Consider the following 17,718-nt stretch of genomic DNA (forward strand, 5'->3'; position numbering starts at 1 on the left):
ACTAAAATCCCAATTGATCAAAACAAGCTATACATGAAGATTATTCTTGAAATTACAATATAATTGGATTTTGGCCTATTGTATATATCAAAAATGTTATTTGTATATACACCAAAAATAATTACTAAAATTAATTATATATAAATATATATCTTGTTTAAATTATTTTTAAAATATTTTATATTATATACATCTCCACAAATGACATATTAAGGTTTAAAAATTCAAACAAAAAAACCATCATTGGATCTCATCTCTACATATCTAACTACATCTAAGAAATTTTTTTTTCTAATAAGACAAAAGAAGATGAATATTCTTTCACAAAGGTTACCATAGCCCATAGGTGCTCTTGAATTATTAGTATGACGTCATAAATGATAGTGACACATAATCATACTATACCAAAGATTATATGTTTTGGGGTGGTTTTAATAAATCAATTTGAGGTAGGTCAACATAATTATATAAATGATGATATATCCAAAAGAGAAATTGAAATGATCCTCATCAGTTGCCAAAAATGACCAATAATCCTTTGTTCTTCCACAACACAGATTTTTGGGATCAAGATTCATCATACACTGCCTCCTTTGGGTTCCAACCAATGAAGGACAATGATTGTGTTGGTTTTGATGAACCATTTGAAGATTCTTTATCGTTTGACATGGTTGACTTCTCATCATCATCATCATCGGAATCAAAAACCCTAAAGAAGGAGAAGAAACACGAAGAACAAGAAGAGGAAGATGGTAAAAGAAGAGGAAGAAGAAGTTACATAGGAGTTCGAAAGAGGCCATGGGGAAAATTCGCAGCGGAAATTCGAGACACAACAAGGAATGGAAGAAGGGTTTGGCTTGGAACATTCGAGAGTGCTGAAGATGCTGCTTTGGCTTATGATCAAGCTGCATTCTCCATGAGAGGCTACTCTGCTCTTCTCAACTTTTCTTTCCAGAGGGTCAAAGATTCTTTGCAAGGAATCATCATGGATAATTCTGATTCCAACAACAAACACAAACCCTTTTCTTCTTCTTCACCTGCACTTGCACTCAAAGAGAGGAACTCCCTCCAAAGAAAATTGGCATCATGGTCCTCAAAGGCTAATAACAAGAACATCAAGAACAAAAACAAGGATTCATCATCATCATCATCATCATCTAAGGAATCTTCATCAACTACTACTACTACTAATAATAATAACAACAATAGTGGTGGTGTCATGGTTTTAGAAGATTTGGGAGTTGAATATCTTGAGTATCTACTAAGCATTTCAGAATCTCATCATCATCATCAAAACACAACAAGCCCTAGCTACTCCATACTACCACAAAAATGAAGTCTGTCTCATTCGCCAGGTGTGGTCGGCTACAATATCCAATCATATTTTAGTGTCTTTTATTTCACTCAATTTTCTTTTGTTTTTTCTCCTTTTTTTTGACAATTAGTATCTTATTTAATCTACTAAATTAGTAAAAATCTTAGAATAATTCAAAAATATTATAATATTTACAAGCTGGTATATTAAGTTCTAAAATATTAGAACAATTTTTGTTCTGTTATAAAATTTTATTATATATTGGATAAATTACGACTATAGCAATAAGTTAATTATAAAAAATTTCTAACAACTAAATAAAATAGACAATTTTTTATAATATTAAACAGATAAAAAAAATCAGAACTTGTTTTATGTAGTATTCATTAATTGTTACCAAAATTAATGAATACTAGATAAAGCAAGTTCTGAAACTATATTTTTGAATAAATAAATATAGAATTAGGGCATGCATGCCCAAAATTAGTTCCCTTCTATAATAGGTCCTTTCTTTCTTTGTTGATCCACTTAAGAAAGAAATGTTGTCAAATTATTGTTATAAGTTATATAAGAAACCTACCATTTGCTCTTCATCTTTATTAGTTGAACTCAAATTGTTCTCCAAAATTGGGTGGTTCCTCCTCTATATAGTTTGCTTTTGCATACATATAACTATCATGGTCTTAATAAACTGCAATTCACAGCAACAAATACAACCAAATTAGCCATAGTATTATTGTAGTGGTAACTGAGACAACTTTATTTTTTTGTAATTTTTTAATTAGGGTTGTAACTACAATCAAAGTCATCTAATATATTCTTGCTGAAGTGTATGTTCTTCATCTTACACAGACTTAGTTTGCTTTGAAAAAAAACTCAAGTCATTAGTCAACAAATGGTTTCAGCATGAAATTAAATCAACACAGAAAATACCAAAACTAACCTTCATCCCAAATAGAACACAGAAAAACAACAATATATGAAAAGTAACTCAAATTATATATTGCATGATATAGCATTTAGTAATTGGTTATGAGGCATATTGCATTATAAGCATTCAACAAGTATAATTAATTACTTACAAAGGCCTTAGGTTGAAGATGATGATGCTTCTACAAAAAACAATTCTCAACTTATAATGATTTATATACTTGCACAGAAAAATACCATACATTCAAAATTTTTGTCTAAGTTGTATCACATGTGATTATTTTTTGGAATTTAGAGATTATTGTAAGCATTTCAGAGTCTAATCAAAACACAACAAGCCCTAGCTATAACTGCATATACAATGATTAAACCATGTTATTGTGTTTGTGTTTCACTAAATTTTCTTTTCCTAATTTTTTGACACTATCAAAAATTCTGAACTGCAACAACAATTACAAGATTCAGTAACAAGTACTATCACTATTTTCATACCAGGATAATCACAATCCTGATTGCAACCAATTTAAAACCATCATGGTACAAACTATTAGAATTGAAATTAAATAGGTCTAACTCAGCTCTAAAAACTAGTTCATAGAACAAGAAGTGTTTTATATAATTATAAATTCTCTAAAAACCTTATGCTTAAGAGAACTTATAATACACTCTTTTTCGCTTAAAAATGATCATAAAAAACATGAACATTTACAAGTGAATAATCTAATAACATTAAATTGGATAAACTCTCACCAACACATTTATCAGCAATTACCAATAACCACACAGTCTTAAAACATGCACAACATATATATAAAGGATAAGAAAAATCCATGCTTTAAGAATAAGATATACAAATTAATATGAAAAAGTTTAGGGAGCTAACTACAACATAAGCCAATAATTCAAACTAATTCTTTTTATTTCTAGTTTCGTAAAAATTAGTATAATAAATTCTTTTTTTATAACAGACCTGTTTTTCAACTAATTGACTCTAGTTGGCTAGAGTTAATTCTCTAACAGAACCGTTATAATATCAAACACTTTCACAGTCACATATATACATATCAGCATAGAGTTAAGTAAGCAAATCAATAGAGCTTATAGTAGTTTAGTACCTTATGTATTTTATATTCCATCTCATCATATCTGGATTATCCCCTTCTTCACATCCTGTTTGTAATTAATCAAAAGGAAATGAGAGGATTTCACAGCCACAATAACCGAAAAAGCATTCAATATATGTGCAATATCAATCTCAGTAAATGATAGAAAACAACACACATCACTAATGACATTAACTTCATTAACCTATGCATGCAAAGAAAGCATTCTTTAGTTTCTTACTTTTGGGATAATAATGAGAAAAAGAGTGTTGGTTATGCTAGAATTCATTTTGAGATACAAAAATTATGGTAGCGTTTGGTAAAGAGACAGAGACTGAAAGACTGAGACTGAGAGACGGAGACTAAGAGACATAGACCGAAATAAATTTCAGTATTCTGTTTGGTGCAAAGTGAGAGATAGAAATTGAAACAAAAATAAAACTCTAATTTAATTTGTACAAAGAATAAAATTAGAATTAATTAATTGAAATAAGGATATTTTAGGTATAAAATGTTATTAAAATTTCAGTCTCCATCTTTAAAAATTTCAGTCTCCTGTGTTCCTACTTTTTGGAGGTATTGAAATACTAAAATTTTAGAGACAGAAACAGAAATTTTAGTACTAATTTCTGAGCCAACAAACATTATACTCTGTCTCATTCTTTCAGTTTCTGTCCCAATACCTCAAAACAAACACTACCTATTAGAACTCAGATATCCCAAAAACTAATTTGTGAGGTGAGAGATACTCACACTTCTAATTTTTTTTAGATGTCCTATCTTTCATGGACTTAAAACTTGTAATACATCTCAACAATATTGGATGGATTAAACCTTAACATCATATTAGAATTAAGATTAAGTGACACTAATTTAATTTTAAAAGTTAGTTCATAAAGTGAGAGATATCTCATATTTATAAATTATTTAAAGACCTTATTATATTCTTGAGAGATGTAAGACTTATAATAAAAGTATTTCATATATACTAAAATTCAATCATTAAATCAATTATTATAAATTTGTGTATATTTATATATATTTATTCAAACATTCTTTTAGCTATATAATCAATCACCAAAATAATTAAACATTCCATAATAAAAATATTCAACCGACAATAAATGAATAATTAAACTTGTTTATAATAATATATTAAATATGATTTCTACACATAATGGCTAACTAGTGACTAATTTTATGTATATATAACATAATTAATTCAGATAATATCTAGATGTGTTGTATAGTACACAATGAAAAGTACATATTAATAAACGAAGAATACAATCTAATCATAACTACAAAATCAATTCAATATCAAATTAAATCAACATAAAATCATAACAAAATATACTTTATCTCATGGCGATAGAATGTATTTCAAGGTTAATTAGGAACATGTGAATACTTAATTAAGAGACACTAGCTAGATTTATTTGATTATGAATTATGGGGGCTTTGAAATATAAGAGGTATACTTTGTAGTTTGGATATGAAGTAATCATTAATGGAGTATTCCATGAAAAAAATACTAATTCATCAATAACACAAGTTTTTTCATTTTATTTAACCACACCTCCATAATTTTTATTGAAAGTTTTGATAACATAAAATAACAAAGCAAAAACTTCACATAAACACAAATTAAATCAATAAATGCTTAATTGATGCCATGAACTAATTATTAACACCTACACATAGATGTAGCAAGCAAAGACATCATCACATTCAACACTGTTACCAATATACCTAAACGATTCAAATCAAATATATTCTCTAATTAAGAGCATCACCAATTTAATGATGATTAATTAATAATTAATCAATTAATTAACCATAGTTAATAATCGAGCACCATATATCCCATTTCCAGTACATGAATACAGAAAGAAAGACAATGCTATTTATTGATCCTTAAGCTTCCTCAAAACTTGAGTAGTGAGCTTGTTTAATTTATTAGGCCAAATTAAATTAAAAGGGTTGTGTATGATTATTGTTCTTCAAGAAATTAAATACTGCATAGCTATTACTCAAAATCCAAAATCTTAGAAATTAGACAACAATTAAAAAAACAACAATTCTTCTTGTCGGAGTCATAAACTTACATAACAAAAAAAAAACAAATAGAGAATTGGAATTTGAAAATCCAAATTCTAGTTCATATAACAAAATTGAAGTGAATTTACATATATACATAATAATTTATAAAATTATTAGGCACCATATATCTATCTAAAAATCATCATCCCTCTCCGGATTTGGATCCTCTAAAGTTTGAATTTCACTTTAGAGAGTAAAGTGTGATCTCTCACCATTGATTTCATATGTGGGACCAAGAATAAATATGAAAGAGAAACTATTTAAGGGTAGAAGATTACACTTTACTCTCTAAAGTGAAATTCAAACTTTAGAGGATCCAAATCCTCTGTCTCCACCCATAAATATCATACATTTTAATATATTTTAAGATCTATTATTCTTGTAAATGCCGTTTAATGCATGGAATTTGTACGGATTAATTCTCATTTGAATCAAATTCCAATAGGAGAATAATAATCCCCTCAGCTCACACACCGAAAAACACAATAAAGCCTTAATTTCCTTTCATTAATTATTAGTATATATATATAATACGAAACACTAAAATGACTTTGATTCTAAAATCACCCCATATATATATGATATAATAATAATAATATAATTCTCCACGGAAAATTAAAGGAAGAAAGAAAATCAAACCTACCTCATAATAATGTAATCCACCATTATTGCCGAGCAACTAATCTTGAAGAAGTAATAAAGGTACTTGGCAACACAAGTTAATTTGATTGTAGTGTTCATATCTACTATCTTATGAGTAGAAATGAAAAAAGGGAACTGAAGAGTGAAGAAGAAGAAGAAGAAGAGGGGTTTAATGTGCGAAACATAGGGTTTAACAAACATAGATCTAATTGAGAGAGAGAGAGAGAGAGAAAGAGAGTGAGAGTGTCAAAATCTATGACCACAAACGAACCGTATAATAATAATAATAATAATAATAATATGATTATTTATATGAGAATATGAAAACGAAATGATGCCTAATATACCACACACACCTAACTACTTTATCAATTATTATTATATTATTATATCTGCTATGGGGTTATTCAAATTTTTTTAAAATTAGTTTCCTTTTATTTTAAGGATTAATAATAAGAGTTTAAGTTATGTGATAAAAATAAAATGTGAAACTTTTTCTTAGTTTTAAAGTTCTAATATGAAAATCTAACATAATATGTGCTGAAAAATTATATTTTAGAGTTTCATCACTAGTCGTAGAAAATTATTTTAAACAAGAGGATGTTATGTCTTTTAAAAGGATTTGAATTTTCTAAAATTTGAATTTTATTTTAGAAAAAAAAGTATGACCTTCTATTCTTAAATAATTTCTCTTTTATATTTATTTTTGGTTCTACACATATTTAAGATTTAAGAATAGAAGTCATATTTTACTTTCTAAAATAAAATTCAACTTTAGAGGATCTAAATCCCCTTTAAAAATAAATAGTTTTGAGGGAAAATAAAGTTTATTTATTAAATACTGAAATTAAATGAGTGCTGTATCGAATTTTAAATTTAATAAATCAATTTTGTCAGTTTCATTTTTTAAATTTGAGCTAATTGGGTTAAGATTTCAATAGAAATTGAAGAGAATACGACAACGAAAGTAAAGGAAAGGGAAGCAAATGATCCACGTGTACAACCTGATAACTGTTTATTTATTTATTTATTTTCTTTAAGAGTTTGAAAACGTGAGTCAAAATATCGATATTATTTGTCCATCAAAAAAGAATTATTGATATTATTTTGAAAATGTTTATTTCAAACCGGAGTATCTAAATTATTATTAATTATTGATTAAACGATATAAACAGAATTTATTAATCAACTGTGTACTTTAGTCTTTAGCGTCCAATATTTACTATTTTTAAATTACTCGTCACTAATGAGTTTAAGAAATATATGGAAAGAAAACTCAATAAGTTTTTAAAAATTTGAAAAATGAAAAAATCAGTGATGTTTAATTTAATTTTAATTTATACACAAAAAATAAAACATTAATTCTTAAAATTTACCGATAAATTTTTAACAATGCATAAATAGACATATTCTACCAATTTTGATTAAATAATTATGAATTTAACTTTTATTCAATTTATTAAAAACTTAAAAGTTACATTTTTCATAGCTTTTAGTAAAATATATTTTTAAAACACATTTAAATTAATTTAATAGTACAGTTATTATATTATAGTAATTAAATAAAAACTGAAATTAAGATTTTAGTCCTAGATCTAAAGCAACTAGGTAAGGGTGACTCGATTCACTTTATAGGATTTTTTATGGACCAAAAAAAAAGAACTCACAGATCAATCATTTATACATAATATATATTGAGATATAAAATATATAAAATAATATATATATTTATATATAAATATATAGTGATTAATTTTTAGTGTATAATTTTTTTTTTAAGAATTGAAATCGAGACCATATGTTCAAATTGGAAAAACTAACTAATTTTCAAAATCCTCCAGGAGCAGGTGAGATTCTCAAGCTTCAAAATAAAGGCATTCTGTTATATGAACGAGTGGAGCAAAATTGCGAGGCATTCTGTTATAAAGGGTGATTTAGATACAATAGAACTATAATTATTTAGGTGTGGATTCAGCAAAAGGATTAATCTTTTTATTTATCTTGATGGCAATGCGAAATGGATAAATAAAGAGTTTTACTTTGTAGCTTATATATCGTGTTATTGCTGTGTGTTTTTTTTTAATTACAATATTAGTGTGAAACATATTTTGTTAAAAAACTGTGTTTATATAACCCTTTCTTAATTCAACTATACAATATGACGTTAAAGGTTGCTAATCATCAAGTGTTTTATTATCTGGATATATAATATTATCGAATGGACAATTTTAGTGTTAGATGTTATATATACTATGGGTGAATTCTATATTAAAATAATGATTGAAAAGAAAAACGAAATATAAATATTTTGATATATTTTGAATGGTAAAAATTCAATTACAGTTAATTTTACGTAAAATTGATAGTTGAGAGTTGTTAAATAATTTAATTGATTTATCTAAATTTTCATCTAACGATTTTTAATTATCAATTTCACATAAAGTTAACTGCACCTGAATTTTTACTATTTTAAATATGTTTGTATTCAATTTTCTCTCTTTATTTGGGTCAAGATTTAGTACAAATATCAAAAAAATAAATAAGTACTCATTTATTAAAAAGTCACGCAATTTTAAGCTCCTGACAATTTGAACATGGGAATTTAAGAACTTCAATTTTTTCACTCCTTTAAGATGAATCAAATGTGCGTAGGCTAAATTCAATTATTAAAATTAATTATTAATATAAATATATATTAAAAATAAATTAAATAATATATATTTATATATAAATATATAATAATTAATTTTAATAACTAGTTTTAATAATTAATCTTAATATATAAATAATATTTTTTTTAATATTCATCAGTTTTCTTACAAGGACATCGTTGAACCCACTCCTAAATGTGGGTTTCAAACATGGAATCACAATTTTGCATCATTGATAATATAACAAATTGTAAGAGTCTTCTGTAAAACTAAAGAAATTCGAGATTTCAAATTCCATACATTATAACTCAAATAATTAATAAATCAAACACCTAAATTCAATTCCTATATTACATAACATAAATTAACCATGCTAAGTATTCATTAAATTTAACGACTAAAATTAACCACAAATATAAAGTATACATTAAAAATAAGTTATATTACACATGTATTGATACATAAATACATAATAACTAAATTTAGTTATTAATTTTAATATATAAATAACATTTTAAAAAAAATAATTCACAAGCCATATAATTTGCAATTATGCTTATTCATAATTATTCTGATTACTGTATTTTTCACATAAAAAATACGGTAAATAAAAAAAATTTTTATATCTTTTATATAGAATCATTCATTACTTGAATCCTACAATTCTATTATATAAATTTAAGTAGTCTCTATTCTAAACATACAACAATTTAAATTAATATCAATTATATAAGTCTCAATTATATTAGACATTAAATTGAATTAAAATTTAATTGAGTTTAATCACAGTAAAGTTATTAGCTAAAGATACATACCTATATGGAGAGAAATCTACTGAACAAAAAATGATCATCAACGCAATTACTGAGTCCAACAATCTGGCATCCAATTAATTATATACGCATTAGTCATCTTTAAAAATTAAAATAACTAAATAATTAATAAATTATAATTTTTTAGATTCTAAAAAATCACACATACAAGATTTTCTTCTCAAATAACATTTATGGTAAACATATATAAAGTAAAAAGTAAAAGTAAACTTTTACTCAAAACCTTTTTTTTTTTTGACATTATATGGGTTGGGTCACAACCAGGACTAACCTTTTTAATCTAAGTTTTGATGGTGACTTATATATACATAATTTAATTTTCATGTATGTTAATATACAAATTTTTTTTAACAGACAATCAATCAATTAGATCATCAGTAAAAGTAAGTAATTATTAAATTTATTATTTAAAAATTTATTTAAATATATAAATCTGATTAAATGATATTAATATATTAAAATTAAACTCTTATATACATCTTGTGTACAAGAAATAAAATTAGAAGGGTTATAAATTTTTATGTTGAAAATTCTGCAGTTCAATATGTTCTAACAAATTTTAATATCCTTGGCCTTTAACTATGTTGAATGTCCTAGTCTATGTACTGTATTAGAAATTGTTTAGACGAGTTTTTAAATTGATTTTTTTAATTATATTTAAAAAAATTAAAAATAAAAGTAATTTGATCTTTGAATATTTTATTATGTAAAAGTATTTTTTATTTATTAGTTATATTTTAGTATATATAAAATTATTTTTTGTTTATTTATTATGTTAAAATATTTTTTTTAAATATTTTTTATTTTATTGTTATAAAATAATAACTAAATAAATGGACAACAAAAATAAATAAATAAATAAATAGTGCGCTTTATTGACATGGTTCTTCTGAGTTCTGACCTCATGGGATTTTAATATAATAAATTAAAATTAAAGTACTTTTGAGAAAACGCCAAATTCTCATTGGAATCCGTTCATTGGTTACAAGTCAGCAGGATTCATCAAATCCTTAACTTGGTTACACCTAAATTTTATAACTTTTGAGAAAATATCCATAACTTACAAAAAAAAATTATTACTTTTATTACAAAAAATCTAAAAAGATAAAAAAGTTGAATAATATAAAAAAAACAAGATGAGGGCGATAATAATAATAATAATAATGACTTTTTTAGAAAAAGAGATTATTTAATATTTGAGTAAATAAATAAATTATTTTGTATAACAAGAAAAAATCGTAGTTCTTCCATTAAATAAATAAGTAAAAAATATTAAAAATGAATATTTTTAATAAGAAAATTAAAAATTACTTAATATTAACTTAAATACAAAATAAATATAAAAATATTAATTACTTAATATTTTTCAATAAATAAATAATAGCAACTGATTTTTAAAAAAATGTGTTTAAATTTATCTGTTGACACAGCCACTAATTTATCAAAATAATCTTTATCTATACTTTTTTTATTAACAATAATAACTAAATATTCCATAAAAATGTCACAACAATATTTTTTTAAACATTTAATTGAGTGTAGAAAATAGGTCCTATTAACAAGTTTAAATTAGTGATCACAAATAAATTTAAATAAAGTATTACTTTTTTTATAACTTAATTATTATAAATGTTTTTCTAATGTGCGTGTACCATATATACTCATATTGAAAAGGCATACGGAGGAGGATTAAGCACCAAGTTTTTGGTCAACCGCTGTTTACTCTTGTTTAATAATGCAAGATTTCATTAATTTAATATAATATATATATAATATATTATGTGCTGAGATCATTAATTAATAATTAATAATTAGTTGTACTTCTTAACTCTGTACTCTTTTCTGGTAGAATGAAATAATTCCTATTTTAGAAACTACATATGCTTTTTATGGAACCCACGGCTGCTAACCAAGCATGGTATGCCCAAAACTAAACAGCATCATATTACAATATTTTATGGGAGCCCAATAAAATTTTATTTAATTTCTAATATGCATATTAGACACTTAAAACATAATAATAATAATAGAGGGACATGAAATGATAATTAGTACTTACATGTGTATATATATAAATTTCTGCTCTCCTCCTTCATGAGTGCAAGTTTTCTTCTTGAACCTTAACAAGTAAAAAATAAAAAATAAATAAAAAAATAAAATAAAAATAAATGATATAGTAAGTTATATAAAGAAGGAAGGATGAAAATAAACAAAATAAAATAATTTATAATCCAACCTTTTGTATTGTGATGATGTTCTTCAATTCCCATGCATGATAACTCACCAAGTGGAAAATAACAAAACTATTAGAGAGGAAATGAAGTGAAGTATAACTCACCAAGTGATACACACACATTTTCACCACTCAATTTCTTAATATAGCACCCACACTAAGACAAAAATGCAAGTTCAATTGACAAGTTTTTTTTATAAACATATAATAATAATAGTTAAAGTAGTAGCAGGTGTATCTAGTCACAAATACAAATGTGTGTAAGACTTGTGAAAAGTAACTGACAATAGGTGCATGCATTCATCCATGAACATTATTCCAAAGCTCAAATGCATTGATACATAGTAATAATTAGAGGCTGCTATGCTTCCATATATGTCCACATACATACACTTCTCTCAATCTCTCATAGCTAATAGTAGCGGATTAATTAGAATATAATTAATTAATTAATTAATTATAATGTTTAATTAAAGAGGTCTAGTTATGAATAGGTTGCACTTGTTAGTGAAGAAACATTGAACATTGTAAAGTTTGATAGTAGCATGCATGCATGTATCCATAAAATGAAACTCTCATTCATATAATGAATTGAGTGATATCATCATTTCATCTTTCTATTATGATACATTGGTTGAATTCTATTGCGCATAATAATAAAAATTTACAACTTGGGGCAATAGTACTATAGTAAGATTCGTGAATCTATCTTTTCAAAAATATTTTTGAACAATAATTTAATATGAAGAGCGCAAAGTTACTACTTTTAAATATTAAATATTAAATATAAATATACCAATTGGATGAAGTTCTTATTTCCTGGTTGGAGTTCATGCGCTGGAAAACCCAAGAAACACGGAGTTTGCTGACGTGGCAAGGAATAATGTTTTATAATAATAATACTGAAAAATTGCTGTGTATCTTTCAATATTTAATTATTTATCGTACAGCGACTCCTCTCCTCAGTCCTAGCTAGTACTTCATTAAATTCTTTTATATATATATTATACTCCAAATATTTTAATTTCACGTTAAACCTATAACTTTTGATTAATTGACTCATATATTTTTATCGAATAATTTAAATTTTTAAAATAAATAATTTTATAATATCTTTTTTGAAATATTGAATAATAAAATATTATTTTAATACTTCACGTTTTAATTATATTTAAATTTTATTTTAACGTTTAAAATATTTTATTTTTAATATTTTATTTTTATTTTTCGATTAACATTAAATTTTTTCCTTACAAAAATATCATTTTTCTTTCCATTATTATCATCTTATTTTTTAAGATTAAATTTTGATATAATTTTTTACAAATATTATTGAATAATAAGACTATGCAGCTCGTATAGCTAATTAGTTGTATCTTCAAATTAGTAGAATTGTTACGTAAGTTCATTAGAGTCTGAAGTTTGTAGAGGCTGCTAACTCATAACATTAAGTTAGTTAGAAAAGTGCTAAATAATTGTAGTCTAGCTTTTCTAGTATCTATAAAATATGAACTAATTATTTGCAAGTAAATGAGATTAACCATAATTACAACTTCATTTTTGAATCTTTCTCAAGTTTTCACTCTGCACTTCCACTCTTTTCTCATTCCCCATTCAAATTATGCAGCACAATAACAGATTTTGTTATGGTGCAGTGAACGTGGATGTGCAAACGATGACACTTTAGTAGATCTTGCTCCTCCATTGTAAGGTAGAGAGATCGTAGAATTGAGAATCTGCAATTGTGTTCAACTTTGACAAATTAGTAGATAATTTGGTTGATCCAAAACAAGGTCCATGTCAAAATATGAAAACTCAAGTTTTCTTAGCCTCCGATCTTCAAAATTTGGCTCAATTGATGAACCAGCTAGCAACGATGCAAGGGCGCTTAATCTGCAAAACCAAGCACGAATTTGATGCAAGATCGTGCATCTCTGTATTACCTTTATCTGAGTGAAAATTCAGGTATTTCACTCACTCTAAATTCTCTAACTACACTGAATTACCACTAATGGTCCCGATCGGTTTGGATTTCACTGAAGACGAAGAACAAGCTCAGTTTTATAGATGGATCTTTGCCAAAATTCGAGAAATCTGATTGCACGTTTGAAACTTGGGATAGATGCAACACCTTTGTTCTGTCTTGGTTGCATGCTTTTCTAAGTAGTGAGATTTTACAAAGTGTAACGTGGTATAATGTGACATCAGAGTTGTGAAAAGATCTTAAGCACAGATTTTACGAAGGATATTTGTTCAGAATCGTTGAATTGAAAGAAGAAATGTACTCAGCAAGACAAGAAGATTTGTCAATCGCTTCATTTTTTTACAAAGATGAAGGGACTATGGGAAGAATTAGAAGAGTTTCAACCGATTCCATCATGCAATTGTACAGGACATGCACGTGTGGATTAGAGATTACGAGAGGATACAGAAAGCAGTCACAAGTGGTTAGGTTCTTGAGAGGCTTGAATGACGAGTTCGAAAATGTGAGATCACAAATCATCTTAATGAGACCCCTCCGTGATAATACTGTTTTTTCATTATTATTGCAACAAGAAAGGCAAATGTCAAGTTCAGATCATGTTAAAAGTAAGATGTTGGTAAATGTTGTAATTGACAGCAACTTCAACACTAATAGAGGCAACATGAGCGTTCGAGGAAGAGGGAGAGGGCGTGGAGGCAGAGGTCGTGGCTTAGGAGGAAGAAGAACGATCAAGAAGTTCTCTCATTGTGGCAAAACTGGCCACTTAGTTGACACATGCTATCACATGCATGATTTTCCTCCACACTACCAGCAAGATTCAAGCTCAAGAACCATAAATCATGTCACCACTAATAATGAAATTGAGAAAATCAGTAACTCTACTTCAGAAAATAATAGATTAAGTTCTTTATTTTCCAAAGAGCAAAAACAAGCTCTCATTGTTTTATTCCATGATCGTGAAGAGGATCTTGTTCATAACTTAGAACTGGCAATTGAGGCACAAGCCCCATCCCAAGGTATATATCACATTCTTTTCTTAGCCAAACATAAATTGAAATCAAATGATTGAATTCTGGATAGTGGTGCTATTGCACATATCTCTTTTTTATTGAAATTCTTTAATAATTATTATAAAATAAATCCAATTATGCTTCAATTACCAAATGGTTCAAAGATTGTTTCTACCATTTGTGGAACAGTCTCTTTTTCAAGCAATATAAACCTCACAGATGTCTTTTACGCTCCATCCTTTTTTTTCAACATAATTTCAATTTCCAAAGCCACAAAACACTTACCATATAAATTCTTGTTTGACGAGTTGCATTGTGAGATACAGGATCGGAAGAGCTTGAAGATGATTGGAATTGCTGAAGTCAAGGCTGGATTGTATATACTGGAATTCAAAACTCACATTGATTTGGATTTGCATTCCTTTACTAATAAATATGTACCTGTACTCACAGCAAATTCCGTTTTTAGAGATATTTAACACAATAGGTTAGGACACATCTTTTCTGAGAGATTAGACATAATAAAAAAAGCTTATGATTTTTTCATTTCTGATAATGAAAGCATTTCTTGTGCACCTTGTCATTTTGCAAAACAGAAATGTATTCCTTTTCTTACGAGCATTAATAAATTTGAGAATTATTTTGATTCGATGCATGTTGACATTTGGAAACCTTTAGCAATTCAATCTATCAAATGCCATAAATATTTTCTCATTATAGAAGATGATTATAGTAGATTTACTTGAGCTTATTTTATCTTCGATTTGCTTTGAAACTTCATCACAATCATTGAAACTCAATTTCAAAAGAAAGTGAAATGCATAAGATCAGATAATGATAAAGAATTTATCATGCATAATTTTTACAACTCAAAAGATATTTTACATCAAACCACCTGTGTGGAATCCCCACAACAAAATGGTATAGTAGAGAGGAAGCACTAGGATATCTTAAACGTGACAAGAGCTTTTCTATTTAAAAGTAATGTTCCTAAAAATTTTGGCATTTAGCTACTGCTCATGTCATTCATATCATTAATAGAATTTCTAGCTCCCATCTAAATTTAAAAATTTTCTATCAAGTCATGTTTAATAAACTCCCTTGCATCAAACATTTTAAAATTTTTGGCTGTTTGGCATTTGCCTCAACTTTAGCTGCTCATAGAACCTAAATAGAAAAGAGAGCCAAACAAGCTGTATTTTTGGATTTTAAGTCTGGCACTAAAGGGTATCTCCTTATGGATTTACAAACTAATGAATTTTGTTTTATATCATGAAATGTCATTTTCTATGAAAGAAATTTTCCTTTTCACACTAAAGATGCCCCTGACTCTTTATTCACTAACAATTTATCTACTAATAATGCTCAAATTTCAAATAATCATGCTTTACTCTCTGACGACACATTCATATCAGCACATACACCCATTATGCCTATTACAAATAATACACCACCTCATGTTACAGGATCTGCTATTAGCACACCAAATCATGTTTCACATACACCTCACTCACAGTCACATCTCACCACCTCATACACACCTCATGATGCACACGCTAATCATACTCAAACTTTCGTCTTCTTCCTCTTCTCATACATCCACTGTCTCACCAACTTTAGCTCCTAGAAGATCATTGTAAGATTAGAAAATTACCAGCATCTTTGTCTGATTTTCAATGTTTTCAAACTAGTACAGCAACTCAGAATGAGTCCCAATCCTCTTTCAAGGCAAGATATCCACTCTCTCAATACATGCTCTATGATAATTTCTCACCTGCACATAAAATTTTTTCTTTAGCTATTGATTCTATCATTGAACCTCAAAGTTATGAACAAGCAATTCAATATGATTATTGAAAAGAGGCAATCAGATCAGAACTCAAGCTCTTGAAGCAAATAAAACTTGGACTATTACATCCTTACCAAAAGGAAAGAGAGCAATGGAGTGCAAATGGATTTTTAAAACCAAACTCAAAGTAGATGGGACAGTGAAAAGACACAAAACAAGGCTCGTTGCAAAAGGTTATACTTAAATTCCTGGATTGATTTCTTTGACACATTCGGTCCTGTGGTAAAATGTCTACTCTTTGAGTTTTGTTGGCACTTGCAGCATCTAAGGGTTGGTTTCTCCACCAATTTAATGTCGACACTGCCTTTTTACATGGTGATCTCCTTGAGACAGTTTATATGAAGGTTTCTCCAGGTTTATTAGCTCTCCTAAACAATGTTTGTAAGCTTGAAAGATCTCTTTAAGGGCTCAAACAAGCTAGTCGTCAATGAAACCACAAATTATGCTCAGTTCTCAAATCTTTAGGGTACACTCAATCCAAAGAAAATACATCCCTCTTTACCAAAGGCACCAGAGATGATTTCACTTGCATTCTTGTGTATATGGATGATATAATTTTATCTGACAATAATAAGAATGAAATCAATCGGATGAAAAGGTGTTGCATGATGCATTCAACATCAAGGACATAGGTAAACTTAAGTGCTTTTGGGTTTTGAAATCACACGGAGCAAAAAGGGAATTGTCATGAATCAGCATAAATATACTACTGATCTACTCCATGAATTTGGAATGACAAATGCCAAGCCTGCGACTACTCCAGTGAACTACACAACTCCACTGTCCAAATTTTCAAGCACAGCATTAACTGACTTGACTCCTTACCCCATGTTTGTTGGGAGGCTGCTATACCTCATAAATACAAGATCAGACATTTCATTCGCCATCAATAAGTTGAGCCAGTACTTGGACTGCACTACAACAGATAATTCAAAGCAGCCCTGTGCATTTTAAGATATATAAATCATACACCAGCTAGTGGAATAAAGTTCTCTACCGCCTCATCAGATTTGACACTCACAGGATACTTAGATTCAGACTGGGGGACATGTCCAAACATAAGGA

The 17,718-nt window shown here is 27.5% G+C and overlaps 1 protein-coding gene and 1 long non-coding RNA gene across 2 annotated transcripts; one reads left to right on the forward strand and one right to left on the reverse strand.

Annotated features, from left to right (window-relative positions):
- The first annotated feature begins 490 nt into the window (after window positions 1–490).
- Window positions 491–8,116, forward strand: LOC130960513 (ethylene-response factor C3-like). The gene is made up of 2 exons (XM_057885931.1): window positions 491–1,355; window positions 7,935–8,116. Exon 1 carries the CDS (start codon window positions 524–526, stop codon window positions 1,334–1,336), a length of 813 nt encoding a protein of 270 aa, XP_057741914.1. The 5' UTR covers window positions 491–523; the 3' UTR covers window positions 1,337–1,355; window positions 7,935–8,116.
- On the reverse strand, window positions 864–11,991 carry LOC130960514 (uncharacterized). Its single transcript, XR_009079141.1, has 6 exons — window positions 11,814–11,991; window positions 11,637–11,696; window positions 9,560–9,622; window positions 3,361–3,415; window positions 1,896–2,006; window positions 864–1,100 (listed from the first exon to the last, which is right to left on the reverse strand). It is a non-coding gene; the product is annotated as an uncharacterized LOC130960514 (long non-coding RNA).
- Between the last annotated feature and the right edge of the window lie 5,727 nt (window positions 11,992–17,718).

This window comes from Arachis stenosperma, chromosome 2 (assembly GCF_014773155.1).
Source record: "Arachis stenosperma cultivar V10309 chromosome 2, arast.V10309.gnm1.PFL2, whole genome shotgun sequence".
In the NCBI taxonomy this organism is placed as follows: Eukaryota; Viridiplantae; Streptophyta; class Magnoliopsida; order Fabales; family Fabaceae; genus Arachis; species Arachis stenosperma.

Coding starts and splice junctions, on each gene's coding strand:
- LOC130960513 (XM_057885931.1), top strand. CDS start 524: ATGACCAATAATCCTTTGTTCTTCCACAACACAGATTTTTGGGATCAA.